Source organism: Mytilus trossulus, chromosome 4 (genome assembly GCF_036588685.1).
Source record: "Mytilus trossulus isolate FHL-02 chromosome 4, PNRI_Mtr1.1.1.hap1, whole genome shotgun sequence".
NCBI classification, from domain to species: domain Eukaryota; kingdom Metazoa; phylum Mollusca; class Bivalvia; order Mytilida; family Mytilidae; genus Mytilus; species Mytilus trossulus.
Window position 1 is genome coordinate 73,286,587 of NC_086376.1, and position 20,974 is coordinate 73,307,560.

The following is a 20,974-nucleotide window of genomic DNA, read 5'->3' on the forward strand; positions in this document are numbered from 1 at the left end:
ATATTAATAAAAAATGAATTTTAAAGGTTAAAATTTAAAAAAAAAAACATAAAAAATAATAACACTGGAACACGTAAATAAGATGATTAACTACGTTATACATAGAAATGTAACATGTATAACTTTATAATATTCATGACATGAGTTCTTTGATATATTGATATTTCCACATTTCAATACATGGTTTTTCTACACATGGGAAAAATTATCAAGTTTTAATCTACACCAATTAACATACGAATTGAATAAGTTTCCATCAATTCACCATAGGAGTAGGTCCGGTAAGAGCCGATTTTGGCCTAGAATTCCAGGTTCATCTAACGAAATATTTTGGACACTTTTTAAACACTTAAGTGTCTATTTCAATTGATCCATTAGTTTATGTGAATGATTTCAACTGAGTTAGTCATTATAAACGCTCCGATTCAGGCTCAAATATGCAAAATCTATCAAATATGCAAAAAATCGTCTTTTTTCAGAAGGTTTTTGTTTAAAATGAAAGTAGCCGCATCCGTGTTCATCCTCAACCTTTATATATGTTATGTATGATCATCAAATACAACTTACATTTCAATATCATGAATGAACACGAATGCGGCCACTTTCATTTAAGACGGACACTGTCTAAAATTTAACTAAAATGCTAAAATTGTAAAGATTTCAGTAATTCAGCATGACTTAATGATGTTAGTACCAATGTGCATTGTATTGTAAAGAAAACCAGCCCATATTTGTGTAGCAGAAGCATTCTACTTTCCAATAAATAGCTAAAAGATTCCATTTTTACAAGTTAATAAAACTGATATATTTTGGGACAAAAAAGGGACTTACTGAACCTACTCCTCTCTCAATGTGACATGTATTTATGCGTCTCCTTTTTTACTTCTTGATCGGATCAATTTGTGGACTTTCCCGTATCATCACATGGACCTAGCCTTATTAAATATAGAGCCAAGTCAAAAATATTGTTGGCAGAATAAAAAGAAAACAAAAAATTACAAAAACAAAAGTTATTTCCCAATTTAGGTGAAAGACCTTCAACATCGTTTGTTGATTGTTGTTTTGTTGACGTCCAGTGATAAATATTGCATGCATATATAAGACTAGATTAGATTGACAAAGTGTTCAATAAGTAGGGTTTTTAAAGTTGGTGGTCCGGAGAGCCAACTGCCATGCGAAAATATAGTAGATAATTTGCCTTCTAAAAAAACGATTATGGACTCTTCCGGGTTTTTGTTTCAATGTGCTATGAACGTTGCGTGATTAAGCATAATTTCCGTATACAGCCAGATGTAGTTTTGTATCTATAGATTCCGTAATGAAAACGGTCAGCTCCTCTTCATTCTAATTGTTTTAGTGTCAATATCATGAAATAAGTTGATCAAATCTGTATTTCCAAATCAAACCTTACGGTTCAATGGTTCGTTTCGTCTAATCAGCATTGCATTTGTAAACATACCAGTGATTTGTGTTGCCTTTCAGTGCTTCTGTTGTTCCGTTGCTTGTCTTTGATAGTTGATGTGTTTCACTCGATTTTAGTTTGTAACCCGGGTTTGTTCTCTCTTAATCGATTTATGACTTTTAAAAAGCGGTATATTACTGTTGTCTTATTGTAACGAAGGAGCGATTGATAAACTGATTGTTTCTATAACGTTTAATGGCAAATAATTCATTTATATTCAAAAAGAAAACAAATGATTACTTTTTCATTAGGTAGGTTTTGCAAATTTTGGAATAAATGCCTGCGGTGGGGCCAAGTATAGTGTCCATACATATATACCAAGCGACGTAAAAACTAGAGACTCGAGGAAAGTAGGACTGCGACAAATGGAATATATACGTGTTTATTTGTTTCTCAAAAACTTATGATAAAATGTTGCAATAAAGTAACAAAACTAGAGCGAAATTGAAACCCTGTGTTTCATATTCCTTCAGAATTATTTTGTGAAACAGTTAATTATAGTTATAACATATTTCCAAACACCTGATTCCGACTTTTATTGGATACCTAAATTGAATAAACAAATAAATGTAACTATAACAAAATTAAATAGCGGGGTCTTCCACGTGATCCAATGAACTTTTTTTTAAATTATAAACATCAATTTTACCACCAATAAAAGCCGGGCTTTAGTTATTGTGAAACTACTTACTTTAGTGGCGGCGTAAAAATTCCAAAAATATGTAAGTATACATATAATCTAAGAATATTTACCTTTGCAAAAGTATTTGACCTGTCTACCCTTTACAAGTATTCCATATTCAAAACTTGAAGACAAATTGAATTGCATAAAAAAGAATGACCAACGTAGATACAAGTACCTAGCCATAAGGAGGGAAATCGTATTTTGAAAACAAATCACTGTGAATCAAACAAACCATTCTTTGTATAGGATCTTATAAAAAACCACAATCTAGCATTATCCTGTTACTTCACGTTCTGCATTATAGATTAAGTAATTTCACTAAATAATGCAACCATACCTAGTCCATCGAACTTGTAATAAAGAATACAAGTCTGACTTGTAAATTCACTTGCACCTAAAAATTTACAATGACGATCGGTTAGAAACACAAATTTACAACAAAATAGATGAATTCAGCATTTAAATTGTGAACTTTCTATTTCAATGTAGCAACATCCCAGAATCGCAGGCATGTGGTGTATTTAGCTCCCAGTCGATACGACATTCAAGAGCTTACATTGCTTAGATGAGGATTGCTACTTGCAAGGATGACAAAGATCCAAGAATACAAAGCGGTGACGTCGAAATCATCCCTTTGAAAGTTGTTATGGACACGAATTGGTTGTGGGATGAAATAAAATTGAGAATGGAAATGGGGAATGTATCAACGAGACAACAACCCGACCATAGAAAAAAACAACATATGACGACGGTTACATTCTCGTACATTTAAATATTTTGAGAACAAAAATCGACTCCCGCCAGACGATTGGAAGATTGGGCAGCGAATAACACGTTTCGTCACATCAATATTTTAGATTTCTTACTTGGACTTTTCATGAGTCTTTTGATTCTGTTTTCCTCAATATGACTATAACAGGCCAACATACACAGTTTTGATTTTTGTTTTTATTCAGTATCCTGCACAGATGCAAGCTCCGTTATCATTTTTATATTCATACTATCTTGTGACTTTGAACGTTATACTTAATAAAAAAAATATATTTGAAATTTGAATTGAGATTTATTCTAAATTATTATTGTACCAGTAACAGTCCATTTTCAATTGAAATAAATTATCTTTAATGGTCAAACCGTATCCAATTTATTTGCTTTAAGATTATAAGTCATAATGATTTCTAAAGTTAGACTTAACACGCTTATTCTAGACTTTAATATAAGATTAGAAAGTTCAAGGTTGTTCCACAATCTTTGTCCGAAATCGAGGTTAAGATTATCTTGTTTCTTAAATTTAAATATTAAAATCTATACTAATTCTAAAAACATTTTCATAACTGCCAATTCGACCTGGTTATTGTTTTGTATGTTTGTTATAAGCCTTTTGACGTTGAATATATTCATTAGAGAAATGCATTTTATGTTTGGATTTTTTTTTACTGTTATCTTTAATGGTTTGAGATCAGCTCGGATTTTTCTTTTTGATTTATCGAGCAAATAAATAATAGTATACAGGTTTTCGATGTTGAGTGTTCTTTATAGATATAAGCTTTATTGTTTTTCATGAACAATTTCGGCTTTTCGGTTTTCTTTCTTATGATTTTTCGAGCAAAAAATGAAAGTTTACAGATTAAAGAATGTAATTTTTACAACTTTGGTTTTGACCTTCTCAAACTACTGAATTGCCCTTTCGAGTTATACTTAGATAAAGACATCTAATTGTTGAAAGGAAACAATATCCTTTGTCAAAAATCAAACAATTTTCTGAAATTGACATAATTAAGTGCCAGTCTGCCTAAGAATCAGGCAGTAGTGAAAACATAATAAAAATAACCCAATCAATTTGACAATGATTTCAGTTCATAATATGTAGTTATGCACAAAAATAACATTCATTTCTGTTTTCTGTTCTGGTAATAGAAGATACGATTTGGTTGAAATGCACTAGAAATCAACGAATAAGGGTAGTTAACTCTGTTATTTGCTGTCATTCTAACCAATTTTCTAACTGAGTTATTTGATATTACCAGACACACACAAACGAAAGACTAATAATTCTTAACTCAGGATAATGGTTAGTATTTAATAGAATGATAAGCTCGGTGGGTTTTTTCTGATCATGTTTTGATTTTTACCTAAATTGTCTGATCCTTACAACGACTGGCACTGAAGATGGTTGTTGATTGTCAACATATTTGTTTCATTTTGAGAAAGTGTTTTTCAATAAACAATCTGGATCGTTATGAGAAAAATTTGTTGATTCATAGATGAGGTTTTCAGAAAGAATTAGGTAAAGCCTTATACTCCACAATCTGTTAGATATATGATGTCATCATATTGGATAATTCAGTTCTTTGATAAAGTAAAATGCATATATCTTATTGGAAGAAAAATACCAAAGACAGACACAAAATTTTCTTATATCTCACTTCTAAAAATTGACGAGAAGAGTTAGTTGAAAACAAATCATAATGAAAAAAATCAATGATTTCTTGTTCCCAATTGTTAACAATCAAGATTTTCATATGTAGAGTGTGTATCGCAATTGGACTTATTTTGTAGAAACTGTCAAAAAAGTGTGAGATTTAACCAGTTTTAAAACCAGGTTCAATCCACCATTTTATAAATATGAAAACGCCTGGACCAAGACAGGAATATGGCAGTTGTTATCCATTCGTTTGATGTGTTTGAGCTTTTGATTTTGCCATTTGATGATAAGGGACTTTCTTTTAAAATTTCCCTCGGAGTTCAGTATTTTTGTGATTTATCTTTTTCCTATAATAATTTCTTTGATAGAAGACAATGGTTGCTGCTTCCGATGAAGCTTTCAAACCACAGGTTCTAAACGATTAAATTGAAATCAACCCTTCGATTTTTTTTACGGATGACATCACGAGTTGGTCTATGAGTATGATCCTATTGTCGCTACCACAAACCTGTCCTCTTTTCCTTTAAATAGACACTACCAATATGAACTAACCATGGACAAATAAGTGGGTACATCTAGTGAAACATGATCTGCTTATCCGTTTAGAGCACCATAAATTACCAAAAAAATGTGTTGGGTAGATATAGGAAGATGTGGTGTGAGTGCCAATGAGACAACTCTCCATCAAAATAACAATTTAAAAATTAAACCATTATAGGTTAAAGTACGGCCTTCAACACGGAGCCTTGGCTCACACCGAACAACAAGCTATAAAGGGCCCCAAAATTACTAGTGTAAAACCATTCAAACGGGAAAACCAACGGTCTTATCTATATAAACAAAACGAGAAACGAGAAACACGTATATATTACATAAACAAACGACAACTACTGTACATCAGATTCCTGACTTAGGACAGGTGCAAACATTTGCAGCGGGATTAAACGTTTTAATGGGCCCAAACCTTCTTTCTTTTTCTGAAACAATAGCATAACATCACAACATATAAAAACATACGATAAGGGTTCATTTACAAATCGAATGGTTTGTCTTTCATGAGATAGGTTTTTTTTTCATGTCAATTTTGATACAAGCACATATTGAAATCATTTAATTATCATCTTCATTGACGTGGGTTTGTTAAATTTGAACAAAAGGCCTTAAGCCTATAATGTACTAATTTTATAGATTCTAAATTCTATGTCAAAGTTATGTTTGATTTAAATAAAGCTAAATGAAAAATCTATATTTTGTTGACGTGTATCCAAAGTTTTGTTATTATTTTGTCTATTTTGTGATCTATAATTGTTGAGTTTAAAACAGTAAAATAATATAACCTTTGAAGCAGCGTTAGAAAGATTTTGTTTGTTTGCATTGGTAAAGGAATTGGTTATGAATTATTTCGAAACCACAAGTGTTCATGTATTTTTACCGTCTACCATACTTAGAGTGAGCATATTCTTTGTCAGTGTGTACATCTTGTATAAGGTTAAAACTAGGGATATGATGGATAAAGGTAGTTTACCATGAAGTTGTATTCACACAGCAGGAAACATAGTAAACATTATCTTGATAACTTTTGGAGTATATATGCCAATGGAGGGTTTTAGTTTGATTTCGTAATATGATTAATGTTCAAAATATCCGTCATAGTTTGTTTTTTAGTAACATAACACGAATGATTCTGTTTTCGTTGTTTGCCGTATTTCAAGATAAACCAAAACACTATACGATAACTTTGTGTTTACTGAAAATAATTGTCACTGAATCTTTTATCAGTTATATACTACATGTAACTAATTGTTCCAGATTCAGATATCAAAAAAGTTCTTTAGGCGAACAAATCGAACATCGAGGAGCCTTGTTTGTAATGTCGAAAATTGTGTTGTCACAATTGTAATTTTTTTATAAATAAACTCATGATAGATACCAGGACTAACATTTTATATCTTCGCCAGACGCGCGTTTTGTCTACAAAGACTCATCAGTGACACTCGAATCAAAAAATATTTAAAGGCCAAATTAACGATGCGATTGATAAGCGGTCGATTTTTTTTTATATCATTTAGTAGCGCAATGTTTTGCAATGACTGTTACAATAATGACAGAATACAACAAAATTAGTATCAAATAAAGTTCATATCAACAGAAACCGATATATACATTGACATTACATATCAACCATATTTTCTAATGTAAGTCTTTCTTCAATTACATGTGTTGTTCGAATTGTTCTTAAAATAATTGTTTCGTCAAGGACAACATTGAAAATCAAACATTTACCATTGTGGTTAAAACAAAAAAGAATATAGACATATAACACCATGGCAAAAAGACAAACAGAAACGCCTACAGAGACATCTAAAGACTGAACAACACCCAAAACCAAAAACGAAAACTGAAGCTCTGATACATATTTGTGTTTGAGATACAATGGCTTATCGTGAATTCGTTTAACAAATACCATGAAACCGGAAGTTTCAGATGATGACATCCCACTAGTAATCAATCTATCAATCATTATGAGGCAGTGAGTTATAAACTATACCGTGGCCTTTATGTACCAAAACGAAGAGAACCAACAATAATTTTGCTTAGTACAATGATACACTCCCACTATTAGGCGTTTTTCTCGTGCTCCTTTGCCCCATAACCTCCTTCCCATAATATATATGAAAACAAGACAACTATGAAAAAAGTACACCATTTAATATATCCAATCCTGAGGTTGAAATCTTGAGTATCATAATGAAATGTTCTTATTTTCCAAGTCCTGATACGACTGGTCGTGGCATTGGCTAAAAAAATATGAATGAACATTAGATCAAGTTCAAGAACATATTTTAGTATGCATTATTTCCGTTTATGTGGTTATACATTTATGAAACAACAATAAATACAGTTAAATACAGTTAAACTGCTAAGTCGTTGAACCTTTTTACCGTTTGACACAACCCTAATACAAACAAATAGTTGTACTGAACGTAATTAGCTTCATGTTGACAACAAAATAATAATTTGGGTGACGTTTTAACTCCATGTCAGATTATCCTAAATGTTCCTGGAGTGCATATCCCCAAGTTTTGTTTTTAATGACATTACAGTTAATTCATTTTGTTTTATTCATGCAGTCATAATTTCAAATTTTCTTCCAATTGATGTGTACAAAAAAAAGTACCATTTCGGAAATCTTTAGTACTTTTGTGGATAAATTAATAAAGGTATTTATAATGTGAAAAACTACTCACGCAATTTTGTGGTGTTTGGAATACAGATGTGGATGCAATTCCTGGGGTAACTCCGAAAAACTCGACAGTCATTTGATATCCACCTTCAAGAAATTAATATAAGTGTAAAGTAACAACATATGAGCATTATACCATATATTACTAAATCTTTGGGCAATGTTAATCAAACAGACACCAGGAGTAAAAATAAGTATTTGGAAAGGTATGTTTTCTTCATATTCTTCGAAATGTGGTCAAATTATAAAAAAAAGTTACAGTTATATACACATTCGAGATCAATAAAATCAATTCAAAATTTGAATTCTTATAAGTTAAGTTTGATTGCTATGAATTGATTTTAAGTGTTTGCATTTATAAAACATACCTTAGGAAATGATGTCTTTCTTTGATGATGTTAGTGATATTTTAAAAAACAGTGCCAACCTTTGTTTATACTTTGAAGATTACACGGATGTCAGTTTATTAGTTTAAATAATGCTATATATTGTGAATTGAAACTGTCAGATTTCTGATATTTTGTCTTTGCCTTGTAGTCCGGTTAATATGAACTAGGCATTGTCATGAAAAAAAGAACTACATTTGTTTGGAAATCCGCTCAAGACGTGTGTACACAAATTAAATATAACATAAACAAATTAAATATCACGTTTCCCCCAACTGGACGATATCAAAATATCATATAATGCTGCTATATATAATTCAATTTGCGAATCCTACAGGTCTTTTTTCAGTTAATTATTTATATGAATTACATTTTCACTTTGATAGAAAAAAAACTCAAAGTAGCTCTTACTATTACATGCACCTTCAGTTTCTCCTGAGGTTTTCAATTTCCAAAGGTTTGTCTTAATGTTTGCTTAAGATGAGCTACGCATTGCCATAAAAAATCGAAATAACACAAATTAAGTATAACATAAAACAAATTTAGTATCAACGTTTTTCCCATGCATTAAATTGTAAATCGGATCGGAATAATTAAAGTACCTCCATCTTCAGTTGCTCCTGATGCTTCATAGGTCAAAGGTACGCATCCATCATCGGACATAGTGGCATAGATAACATTCTGGCCCATATAGAATTTGTACATTGTAGCCATAACCTTTGAGCTTCCAGCTCCGAAATAAGACTGAATTATTTTTGTATGATTCTCTATAAAACAAGGTAAAATATAAAATAGTGATTATCAAATCATTTGAGAACATTTTATTTCGGAAGATGTTAAATGTAAGCATATTCCATTACATAATCATATTTGTCAGGCTAACCCCCTGACCCACATCTTTTAAAATGGACGCCATAAAACAAAATTTTATGTTAGTTTAAATTTTCTAAATAGCAGTCAAAAAATTGAATGGTGGTCTATTGATGGCCTTTGCGTTTTGGTGTCAACGGATTGCTATCTCGTCCCAAAATGTATAAATGATTTAAGTAAGTCTTGCGTAATATTTTTTATTTTCATTTTATGCAATGCAGTTCGAATTATTTATTCAAATTAGGTGCACAGACTGTTTCTGCGAAGGTTTGTTAGAGATTTTTTTTCTGATATCTTTAGGTAATAAGCGAAAAAGCGAGTTCATATTATAGTTGATACAAAAGTATGCGGGCTAACACGAGTTAAACACTGATACAATAAAACGCAGAAAACACCAAGGAGTAACCAGAACACTCATTCGACAGACAACACATTGAACAAATCGAATGTCAAAGGAAAAATAAATGTCAACAAAACACTAGACTTACTTGGAATACATCCGGGCTCAATTGAGTTAATTGGCATTCTCATACAACTAATTTCCATACCATCTTTTGTTGTTGTTACATATTGTTCTCCCTGTTCATGAAAAAAAGACAAAAGTTTAGTTGACGCATTTTTTTTTAATATAAGTGAAAATAAAGGCTTATTCAAATACTCATTTTGCTTTCAGTTTATGTGAGTTCCAATGGATAATAAATCCGGTAAAAATATGACTCTTACATAGTAAACTATATAACAAACTTAAAATTGTAATAACTTTAAATCTTTAATTTCGTTACAACAATATGTTTATAAGTTAATAGTCATTATTAAAGTAAAATCAGGTATAAATTAGTATGACGATATTGTATTCACTTACAGAACTATAATCTTGTAAAATTTTCTGTTCCATACCCTGACCGTCCATTGTAAGTTGTTGTGTTATAAATACTCTCCTCATGTCTGTATCTACAGTTACATTCTGTGAAATCTGTAAATAGAATAATCAGTTATAATTCTATTTTAAGAATTTGTATTTGTATGTAAGGGGAGAATTATCCCTTTTGAAAACCATTCGGGATAATGATTATAACAAAAATGTTTGTAAATTTGAAAGTATAAAAACAGAGTATTTTGCATAATTGCCAACCATGAAAACTGAAACTTAAGATTTCAAACTGCATGAATTAAATGAGTTTCCATTCTAAAATCAATAAACTTCATCAAAATTACCTCCGAGTAACAATAATCATTTTAAAAGCACAATTTCAAGTATCTGCTTATTTCTTTAAGTTTTCAAATTATTGACTCTTTATTCAAAATCATTAAAACAAATATTTTTTTAATCTATTTTATCTTTGATTAAACAATTAACGACAATTAATAATCAATCTATTTATATTGTTTCGCTAATTCATTGTGCTGCATTAACATAAACATTCAGTGGTTGTCGTTTGTTAATGTGTTACATATTTGTTTTTCGTTCATTTTTTTACATAAATAAGGCCGTTAGTTTTCTCGTTTGAATTGTTTTAAATTGTCTTATCGGGGCCTTTTAAAGCTGACTATGCGGTATGGGCTTTGCTCATTGTTGAAGGTCGTATTGTGACCTATAGTTGTTAATGTGTGTGCCATTTTGGTCTATTGTGGATAGTTGTCTCATTGGCAATCATACCACATCTTCTTTTTTATATTATATACATTGTCTAGAATTTTCTTTTTAAATTTTGGAATTATTTCTGTAAAATTTTAATTCGAATTCTTAAAGTGCTTAATCAGACTAAATGTACAAATTTATAATTTTGAGCTTCCATGAACTGTAAGCATGCATACATAGAATGTGTGACCCGATAAGATAATCTCGTATTGAAAATGTTTCAAAGATTGATTGTATACATAAAATACGAAGATATGGCATGATTGACAATGAAATACTATCCAGCAGCAACCAAATGACGAAGATGTAATCAACTAAAGGTAACAATATGACCTTCAACAATAAGCAAAGCCAATAGAAATAAGTAAACTAAAGAAAAATACCCAAATACCATACTATGTAAAACAATTCAAACTAGAAAACTAGCGTCTGATTTATGTAATAAACAATAAACGAAACCAAATATAATACACATGTAGTTATTAACGACAACCAATGAATTACAACTGAGTTCCCAACTCTACGTTTATATGCTCCTGACACCATGTTTAAAAGACTTCAAACTCCACGTTTACCAGAAACAACTCTCAATCATTCCTTTTATGAATGATTGTCTGTAACACCGATACTTCTTTTGTCCATGATCAAAGAAAGAGTAGGTAAAAGTGAAATAATTAATTAATTGGATAGAAATTGTTTTAAGAACTTAAAAAAAAAGGAAAAAAAAACATTTTTTTAAAGGTTTTTCTGTTATATAAAGTTACCTCAGTGTAATGTCCCTGTCCCTTGCCATCTGTGGAACCCAGAGCAATATACTCGGATCCTTCCCATTTACTTGGTGGACAGCAAGACCAAACCAAAGCTGGGAGCACAATCAAAGCTGTGTAACGAAACATTTTGTCCGATATAATTAAATTCTTCTACTTGTCAGTGTTATATATATACGAATTTGAAGGCTGGTTCTTATCACTTATTTTTCCATTTATAAAGTAAGAGCATAGCCTTCGTAATGGAAGTTAACCGATAAGATAAAGCAGATCAGAATCAGTTCATTAACCAGAACATATTTATTGGTGGTATGTTGAAATACCAGAACTTACCTAAAAAAAGACCCATTAATCATATGAACTTTCATCGTGAATTTGTGACCGACCGAACAATATTTTCCTCGCAATTTTGTACTCTTCATAAGTAGGAAGTATGTGAAGGTGAAAATCTTCGATCATGTATTTTTTTTAGAACTTTTTGTAAGGTAATAAATTCTAAGGAAATTGGATTTTTTTTTTATCAATTTGCCATTTTATTTTAACAATCAAAATATCTTTAAAAAAATTAAAAAAAGTAAACATAATTTAAGTGCTGTCTTGTATACAATTTCATGATTCCGAATACAAATAAAAAAGAAGATGTGGTATGATTGCCAATGAAACAACACTCCACAAAAGACAAAATGACACCTCAATTAACACCGAACGGCCTTCAGCAATGAGCAAAGCCCATATCCATAGCTATACAAAAAATAAAAAAAATAAAGCAAGCTCCGAAATGACAGTACTCGCAGTTACTGTCAGCTAGTTCAAACCACTAACAACTAATAAAAACAATCAGGAATCAAAATGCCAGTTGGTATATGACATGAATGAATTTTATTCCATTTAAAGAAAATTTTGGATTTACGAATGGCTGGATGTAGCCTTGTGCCTCAAATTTTGAATTGAAATGCTTTCAAAAATACCATATTACTTTATTGAAGGGTCAAGTTGCAAGAGCTGACCTGCGAACTTGAAAAAATATATGTTGTCAAAAGGTATATTTTGAGAAATGGTACCATGCTGAGAACTATGTGGAACACTTTAAAAATGTGAGATTTGAAATATCTTTAGATTTTGAATGTACATGAGTTTCAAATTTTATTTTTTAAGGATATGTATAAAAGGAACACTAGCTACAAGATATTTCAAAAATATAAAATATGATTTTGTTTTTTCTTACATTAAGGTAGATTCATGGTATACCGCCATCTTGTAATGTACAATCACAATACAAAATCGGTCTAGTTATTTGCCTAAATCTGCAAATTTGGAGACGTATTTGCAATTTAATGGTTAGACTGTTTTTGTATATAAAGATTTTTTTTTAATTAATTGTATCAAACAAAATATTTTACCAATATCATTTTTTGAGGTTTCAAAATCATTTTTTTAAATGAGCTTTTTAAGGGGAGATAACTCTTTTAGTACAAAATTTATACTTGGCTAATAGAGATTTTTAAAATTTTTGCTTGTAGCAAGAAAAAAAGTTCGGTGACACCATGTTTTCTTTTTATTTTCTTAAGACATATTATGAACCCTATCTTTTCACAATTTATTTCAAAATTCTATCTCATAGAATTTTTTTATGCAGACTAATTATAATGTGTTTTTTCATAAACAAACTAACCAAATTTTGGCAATTTTCAACGCCTCATAGCTTGAAATAGAGCACGGTGACCCATATTTTTTATTAAATTTTTGAAAAAAGCATAGTAAAGTCCTCATATTTGCAAATTATAAGAAAATTATGTCTAAAAGAATATATACTTATGATCTACCTTAAAAAATGAAGTCCTAGTAGTGAAATAATCGACTGCACTGTAATGGTTTGTTAAGCACACACAACTTGTAACTATTTATTAGATCATAGGTGGTATTGGGAACATTGAATAAATTAACTGAACTGCAATTATTTTTGGTAAGAACCGATAGAATTGTGAGAATACATATCAACACAACATGAATTTCAGAGAGAGAGAGAGATTGACAATGTCTGCTTTAACAGGGTAAGCGTCTCCAACTATAAAATATCACCAGCCTTGCGAATACACACTCAGTCATTTTGCAATAATCGGGAAAAAGACATAATCTCCGGGTGCGGGAATTTCTCGCTACATTGAAGACCTGTTGGTGACCTTCTGCTGTTGTTTTTTTCTTTGGTCGGGTTGTTGTCTCTTTGACACATTCCCCATTTCCATTCTCAATTTTATAATCGTTCAAGTTACAGATCGTACGACTATACTGAAGATCTATGACATCGACACCTCTTATCAGTCAACCGGTTCGTGAAGCTGATCGTTAAACTGAATTAGCGCCAATTTCAGTTGTTATTCCTCATACATGTAGCCTTGAGAGCTTTTTTTTGCGAAGAGAACATTCCCTTTAAAGCGACACGTAAAATTTGAACTCACACGTACGTAACGTATGTCATACGATGAAGTGGAGAATCATATCATGCTACCGATAAAAAATGGGAAGTTGAAAATTGGTAAGTTGAAATCATCATAACATAGATTCTAGTTGCCGATCTGGTTGATATCAAGACAAAGGTCAAAATATGAAGCATACCATTTTTTCGGTAGTATTCTTAACTACATTGGCAAGTTCGCTAGGATATAATATATTTTTGTCATAATTGATTTTCTTTTACTGTTTAAATATAAATCAGGCTGTTGATTTATTATTTTAAATTCTTTCAAATGCTGTTGTTAAAACATACTTTCAGTTATAAGTTTTGACAAAATTGCTGTTCACATGGTGACCATAGAATATTCAGGTCTATGTCATTTTGTAATACATGGAATTTTTTCTGAACATAAAAATGATAACTTGCGTAAAAAAGATGTGTGTGAACGTATTTCATGAATTATGCCCATGTAATACATATACATATATTTCTTTATATCACAATATTTTATTTCGGGTACAAAGTGATATCGTGAAAAAGAACACAGCTGTGAATTAACAAAATAATAACATTCATAAATTTTGCATTAGTTTTGTTTTATTGTATGTCCACCTGATTTCTCTTGGCTCTTTTTTTTATTATTGCAAAGTAAAGAAATTATTTGTAAGGACAACTCGGTTTTCTTACTTTAATTGTACTTTAAGTGTAATTGACAGTTAAGATGTCATTCACTGTTATTATTATAAGGTTGTATGCCTTATCATACATTTACCAGCTGTAAAGTTATTTAACAATGGGAAATTCTATATAATTATCAGGTGTCAGTTCCGCATAAGTACCTGTGTATATATATCACTGTTCTCAGTTGGAAATCAAAAATCAGAAAATGACTCGATTTGTTGCGCTTGTTTTATTACCAGCATTTGTATTGGGTTGCTGTCCTCCAAAACAATGGAGAGGTATGGTGTTTGTAGATTATTCCATGCGGGGTGCTGATGGCATGGATCACCGGTCTGAGGTAAATGATGCTTTCTGCACTAATAAATATTTAAATACTGAACAAAGTACTTATATGCCTAGTTACAATAGCGTATAATTTTTACTATTCTTTTACTTCATAAACTGGACAGGAATGGGTTTTACATCATGATTTGGTCACTTTTGAAATGTTTGAATTTAGACAACTGGTCTATCATATTTACTGCGAAAATGGTCTAATTAAAGGTGCACTAGCTCAAATCATGAATAATAATTTGACTCAAATTCTTATAATTGATTCATATCATATTAAAACGTATACGTGTCCATTTTTAGAAAGTCTAAAATAAACAACGTAAATGCTCGATAAAATGTATCAACATTTCGTGTGCATTTTAGTGTAGACGCTATCAAATTAACCACCGAGGTGTCGTCTGCAGACTGCGGATCTCTCACCCGATATAAACATAAATATTGATATTAATATATAGCGAACTCGTGTAATTTGCTATGTCCGTTTGATTTCATATTATTAATAAAGGTTAATCAAAGTTTTTGCCAGTTTAAGAACTAGTTTGTGTGGATTGAATCAGTCATTCATATGGCTTACTCTTGTTTTCACTTTTAATATTGACGTTCTTTTCCTTTTAAGGGCATACGATACAGTTACAGGGAAAGTAATGACGTTGCTAACGTAACTTGTTATTTTCGCGACGTCAAACTGTGACATATCGGGCAAAGATGCATTTTTCGACTGATTTTCATCGTTCAAACTGATTTAATTTGAAAACGAGTTCATGGACCCCTATTTTTCAAAACGTCATTTTGTTTCATTTTGCAGGGAGATTATGTGACCCAAATTTTATAAAACTGTAAATAGAGGATTTTTTTTAATTTTGATAAACATGCAGTAAAAAATGACGTTTTTCCTCAATTCATGAACATTTGATAAATATGAGTTATTTCTGAATAAAAAATTGCATATTTTTTTAAGATATTTATAAAATACAGAAATTACCGATTACTTAACAAAAAACAATTTGTGTTTATCTTTTATAACAAAAAAGTTATGTCTTTCTTTTGAAAAAGAAATTACGGCCACAAATCTGAATTTTGAGCAAATATACAAAATTTCGACCTCATTTTACTCAAAAAGTAGCACATGAAGGTATATCTTTTATTACATATTTGATTTAATCAGGTAAAAACTAGCCTATATGCAAATTTTCAGGAACTTGTAAATACAGGATCAAAACTGTATCGTATGCCCTTAATAACTGAACACGCGTACTAAATTATAATCCTGGTACCTTTGATAACTATTAATTCATTCGTAACCCATCTCCGTCTAAGGGGTTGAATTGAGGTTCACATGAACATGGATTAAGTGAGGTCGAATTATTTACTTGCAAGTGAATAATCATCAGCCAAGTTTTTTTCGCTTATTTTTACAAAATGCAACCATACTGGCTTCAAAAATCGAATTAATATTTCATCAATAATTTTACAAAATTAAAAAAAATATATCGCGTAGATAACGCTCCTTTTAGAAAACTTAATTACAGGAAAAACGATGCTACATCCCAATTTCATATCATACCACTGTTCATTTTATGTGTATATTACAGTTTGCAAAAAAGTCCAAATGTATATTCTGTCACTAAGTATGAGTCTTATTTTGAAAGATTTCAGAAGGTCTGATTTACGATCAAACAGTTAGGAAGTTGTTTGCAAACCAAACAATAAACGTTGACGGGGGACCTGAATTTCACCAGACAGCTTTACTAGACTTTAATACGGTAAGTACTGAAATGAATTTTTATTCATAAAATGTCAACACATGATAACAAATTAAATATTAGTACATGTATGTAGCTCTTTTAACTTCAAATTAAAAAGTGCGATTTCCTTGTAACATACCATCCTTAGTGTATATAAAAAAAAGAAAAAAAATTACAAAAATACTGATGTGCGAAGAAAATTCAAAACGGAAGGTCCCGAATCAAATAGCAAAATCATACAATAAATCACATCAAACGAATTGACAACAACTGTCTTATTGCTGACTTGGTACATGCATTTTCAAATGCAGAAAATACTGGGTTAAATTGGTTTTATAGCGCTAAACCTCTTACTTGTATGACAGTCGCGTCGAATTCCAATTATATTTACAACGATGAGTGATCAGAAGAGACATAATTTGTAAAACTATGGATACCGCAGTCATTACTATGTCACAATCTCAAGACAAAAATACAGTTTTAATTTATTTAAAGCGTATTACAAGCTTACATACAAAAACCCTACCTATCAAAACATTTTTTAGAAAGACATTACAATACATAATACATAATACATAATATAAGACATATCACTGTCATGTGAAGTTATATTATTATGTTCTTTAATTTTTTAACATTATAGACAGAATATACTTTTAATGGCGAAATTCTGATCATTAATAGCTTTTCTCCTTTGATGAAGCGTTACAATTGTGTTGTCCTTTGGGAAACTGATCTATCTTTTTAATTGTGCAGGATATAGAATACTTAGTCCGGGATAACAAGTGTACGAAGATGAATATTACAACCATGGAACCAGGGTGTATACCAAGTAAGTTCCGAAGGATGATAATCATAGATGCTCTTATACTATCCAAGCATAAACAAAACAAAATCAATATAGTGATATCTCCATATACCTATATGCACTCAGTATAAAATATTAAAAAAAAATACAAAGAACGAATAGGAATTATGTGAACACACTTAACATGAAGTTTTGACAGTGCAGAAGTTTGATTTAATGTTCTCTCTTGGTCAATAACGCTCCAGCAAGTTCGGGTTATTATTAAAATTAGGTCGTTAATAGCTCTGCATGAGACTCTTCAGAAGCATTTGATTAAAATATAATTAGTTATAGTCAAAGGTACCAGGATTATAATTTAGTAGCCAGACGCGCGTTTCGTTTACATAAAACTCATCAGTGACGCTCAAATCAACATAATAAGCTTTAGATCATACATATAAAATATACTGAAATTAAAAGTGTAAATAAGACTACATTCTTATGGTATCTTTCTTTTAGTGAGTTATTTGCATCACACAAAAAAAAAAAAAAAAAAAAAAAACAAGCTGTCGGCTCCCTTTGAGCAAAGTTCACATTTGGAAAAAATTTGATATTATGTTAAGGTCATCTTTAAGTTGCAGCGCGTTTACATATTCCTGGTTTTCAAATGTGTTGGCTGTTCTTAACTGATGAGAATAAATTTAGAAAAGCGCTTCAGAGGCAAACAATGTATAATTTTCATTTAAAGGGAATGAGTTATATGTGATTGTAGTATAATATTTCTTTTATGCGCATAAAATATCATATTTTGAACTAAACATTGGAGTTGAGAATTTTAAAAACGCTTGAAGCAGTTAATCATCTTCATTCCAGATAATGCAACTGTAATAAATCATTCGTACATGGGTGCTGGAGCAGCTAAGGTTAAAACAACAATGTATAGATTTCAATATGAACAAATGTTGGTTTACCTGACTGTCGCAGATGATGGCTGTGTTCCAATACTTTACGAGGGTGCAGGAATGAACCAAAAAGGAGGTATTAACATCCTGTTAAGAGTCACATATATTTATTTTATATAATGAAACAACTACACATCATACTACATAGTCCAAACTATTTAAATATAAAAACACATGTATGTATACGAATAATGGCATTGACATAAAGAAATTGAAATATTTATTTACCTCAAAATGCTGCATAATCCTAATTTTTTTTTTATAGAATCTGTTAAAATGGGTATACAGTATATGGGAATTGAAGCAGTTGCGTCTGATCCATCAGTATTTAGTTTACCAGCCAGTTGTGTAAGTATATTTAGTCGGACTTTTGTTATTAATATTTTTCGTTAAATTATTCTAAATTAAAGAATATATTTCTATAATGCAAAGCACGGATTCCTTCCCCGGCATTGGCTTCATTATTATTTTTCCTTTTTGAATTATAGCCCTTTATATTTATATAAAGATTTGACTTTTCCGATATGTTGACCTAGAGCAGGACAAAAAGATACCCTTATTGTCGAAATATGCATCTGGTGCAGTGAATATATTAGGCAAAAGTAGTTTACCTGTGCTCAAATCTCGCAAATCGATTAAGGAGGTAAGAGGCATATTCAGAGGGGTGTATAGGATGGCCACCCTTTTCTGTGAAAAAATGGTTGATTATATTGGGAATAACTTAAGCATGACCGGAGCGGTCCCCTCTTAAGCAGTCAGTGGGCCACCACATATGAAAATTTCTGGATCCGCCACTGAGAAGAGACAAATCTTGGTTCCATAAAATCACTTTATTTTAAAATAACGGTATAATCGATACCAGAAACTAAATCCTCAAAAAAGGGTAAACACTATCATGACTATGTAGAATTGCTGGCAGTTACTGAGGTAACATGTAATTATAGAATATGTTCTAGATTGATCTTTTTCATTAAATACAACTTTTCTTTTTTTTAATATGCGATCCATACTTGTTTTTTTTTTAAATACAACAAACTCATTGTAACAATGATGATGATAATAATTTTGCCTTTTATTTCATTGTAGAGTATGCTGTGATGTGTTAAGTGTAGTGATTGCTGAGTGATTAATACGGGTATACCTTTTTCGAATAAAATTAACAAATATGTGTACAGTTATGATTTTGCATTTTTACCATCATATATAGATATATTCACAGCGATTAGATACCCTTATGAATAAATTGGAGACTTAGACAAACACAAATCTTTATCTTTTTGTCAACTACTTCTTTGAGGAGTTCAGTTATATTGCACATATGTGTTGACACGAATTATTATGTCCCTATCATTGAAATGGTAATAATTTTCTATTTCCATTATATTTACATACTTAGGATTTTCTACAAAACGAATACATAACATTACCTGTATATCGACAAAAACTTTTGGAAATTTGGGTCCTAAATGCTCTTCGTTTTCGTACTTTATATTAGGACTTTTAAACTTTTTTTTTAAATTAAAGAATTTTTTTTTACATCCTTTTAATCATATTATCTATGATTTGGTTATGTGTACGGTCAGTCAAAACAGAATTGCAGTTTTGTTTTCGTTTTTGCTGCAAAGCAGTGATTTTTCTATCGTATATAAGTTTTCAAAATTAAAAGCAAAAAAGCAAAAAGCAAAAAGCAAAACTGATTAAAAATCATCCTTCGAGGGATACGATAGCACATATCTGGTGATATGCTTATTCGGTAAGTCACATTCTGGGACAAAGGGAATGGAAGTGTTGTAACGATAGTCGGAACATATCCTTCGTCATTTATGAAATAGATATTCAATAACGGTCAACCAACTCGTACTGACGCCGTTAAATTTGCAAAGGGATGATTTTAACTTCACCAATAGGAACTTTTGGTTTATTTGCTTGCTCAAAGAAATCATGATAGGAAATACAAGCACTTGAATATCATATCAACTGGGAGTAATATTCTCCAAATAGAGGGAATGCTGGAAAGTTGCTAAAACGAAATTGATAATTCACAATTGGGAAGCTGAAATTATCGCTTTGCTAATTTACACTTACCATTCTTATAAAATAAATCAGGAGTAGTTGTTTAGGGTTTCAGAAGAACAAACCTTTAATAAGAACTAAGGTTTCAACTCCCTCAGGCAAAGTTGGCTTTAGATGAATTTGGCTATTTATTTTAGGTATTTTTTGACATAAAGCTCTTCAACGGTTTCGGTACTTATACATCGTCGGATTTCAAATGTTTTGCTTTGAGCGTTCCCGATGAAGGTAAATCCAGAAAAGCGCTTCGGACGCAAGAAATTAATAACGTGTTGTTTTCAATATTTTACACCACTGGGTCGATACCTCTGCTGGTGGACTATCAGTCCCCGAGGGTATCATCAGCTCGTAGTCAGTATTTCGGTACTGACATGATTTAACAAACTTTACTAAAATTGTCCGTTTATAAATTTATAAATTATTAAGAAACTAAGGTTTCAACTCCCTCAGGCAAAGTTGGCTTTAT

General features: G+C 31.0%; 2 protein-coding genes across 2 annotated transcripts; one reads left to right on the forward strand and one right to left on the reverse strand.

Moving 5' to 3' along the window:
• Window positions 1-7,262: 7,262 nt before the first annotated feature.
• LOC134714164 (uncharacterized) lies at window positions 7,263-11,717 on the reverse strand. Its single transcript, XM_063575404.1, has 6 exons — window positions 11,476-11,717; window positions 9,935-10,045; window positions 9,561-9,651; window positions 8,805-8,969; window positions 7,821-7,903; window positions 7,263-7,370 (listed from the first exon to the last, which is right to left on the reverse strand). Exons 1-6 carry the CDS (start codon window positions 11,605-11,607, stop codon window positions 7,332-7,334), a joined length of 621 nt encoding a protein of 206 aa, XP_063431474.1. The 5' UTR covers window positions 11,608-11,717; the 3' UTR covers window positions 7,263-7,331.
• Window positions 11,718-14,748: 3,031 nt separating this feature from the next.
• LOC134715932 (uncharacterized) lies at window positions 14,749-19,606 on the forward strand. Its single transcript, XM_063578498.1, has 6 exons — window positions 14,749-14,948; window positions 16,594-16,707; window positions 17,446-17,521; window positions 18,350-18,514; window positions 18,704-18,786; window positions 19,525-19,606. Exons 1-6 carry the CDS (start codon window positions 14,817-14,819, stop codon window positions 19,534-19,536), a joined length of 582 nt encoding a protein of 193 aa, XP_063434568.1. The 5' UTR covers window positions 14,749-14,816; the 3' UTR covers window positions 19,537-19,606.
• Window positions 19,607-20,974: the final 1,368 nt, after the last annotated feature.

Coding starts and splice junctions, on each gene's coding strand:
- LOC134714164 (XM_063575404.1), bottom strand. CDS start 11,607: ATGTTTCGTTACACAGCTTTGATTGTGCTCCCAGCTTTGGTTTGGTCT. Junction 8,970..9,560: donor TGAGCCCGGATGTATTCCAA/GTAAGTCTAGTG, acceptor CTTGTTTTATAG/AGAATCATACAAAAATAATT. Junction 7,371..7,820: donor TCCAAACACCACAAAATTGC/GTGAGTAGTTTT, acceptor ATATTTTTTTAG/CCAATGCCACGACCAGTCGT.
- LOC134715932 (XM_063578498.1), top strand. CDS start 14,817: ATGACTCGATTTGTTGCGCTTGTTTTATTACCAGCATTTGTATTGGGT. Junction 16,708..17,445: donor CTTTACTAGACTTTAATACG/GTAAGTACTGAA, acceptor TTAATTGTGCAG/GATATAGAATACTTAGTCCG. Junction 17,522..18,349: donor GGAACCAGGGTGTATACCAA/GTAAGTTCCGAA, acceptor TCTTCATTCCAG/ATAATGCAACTGTAATAAAT.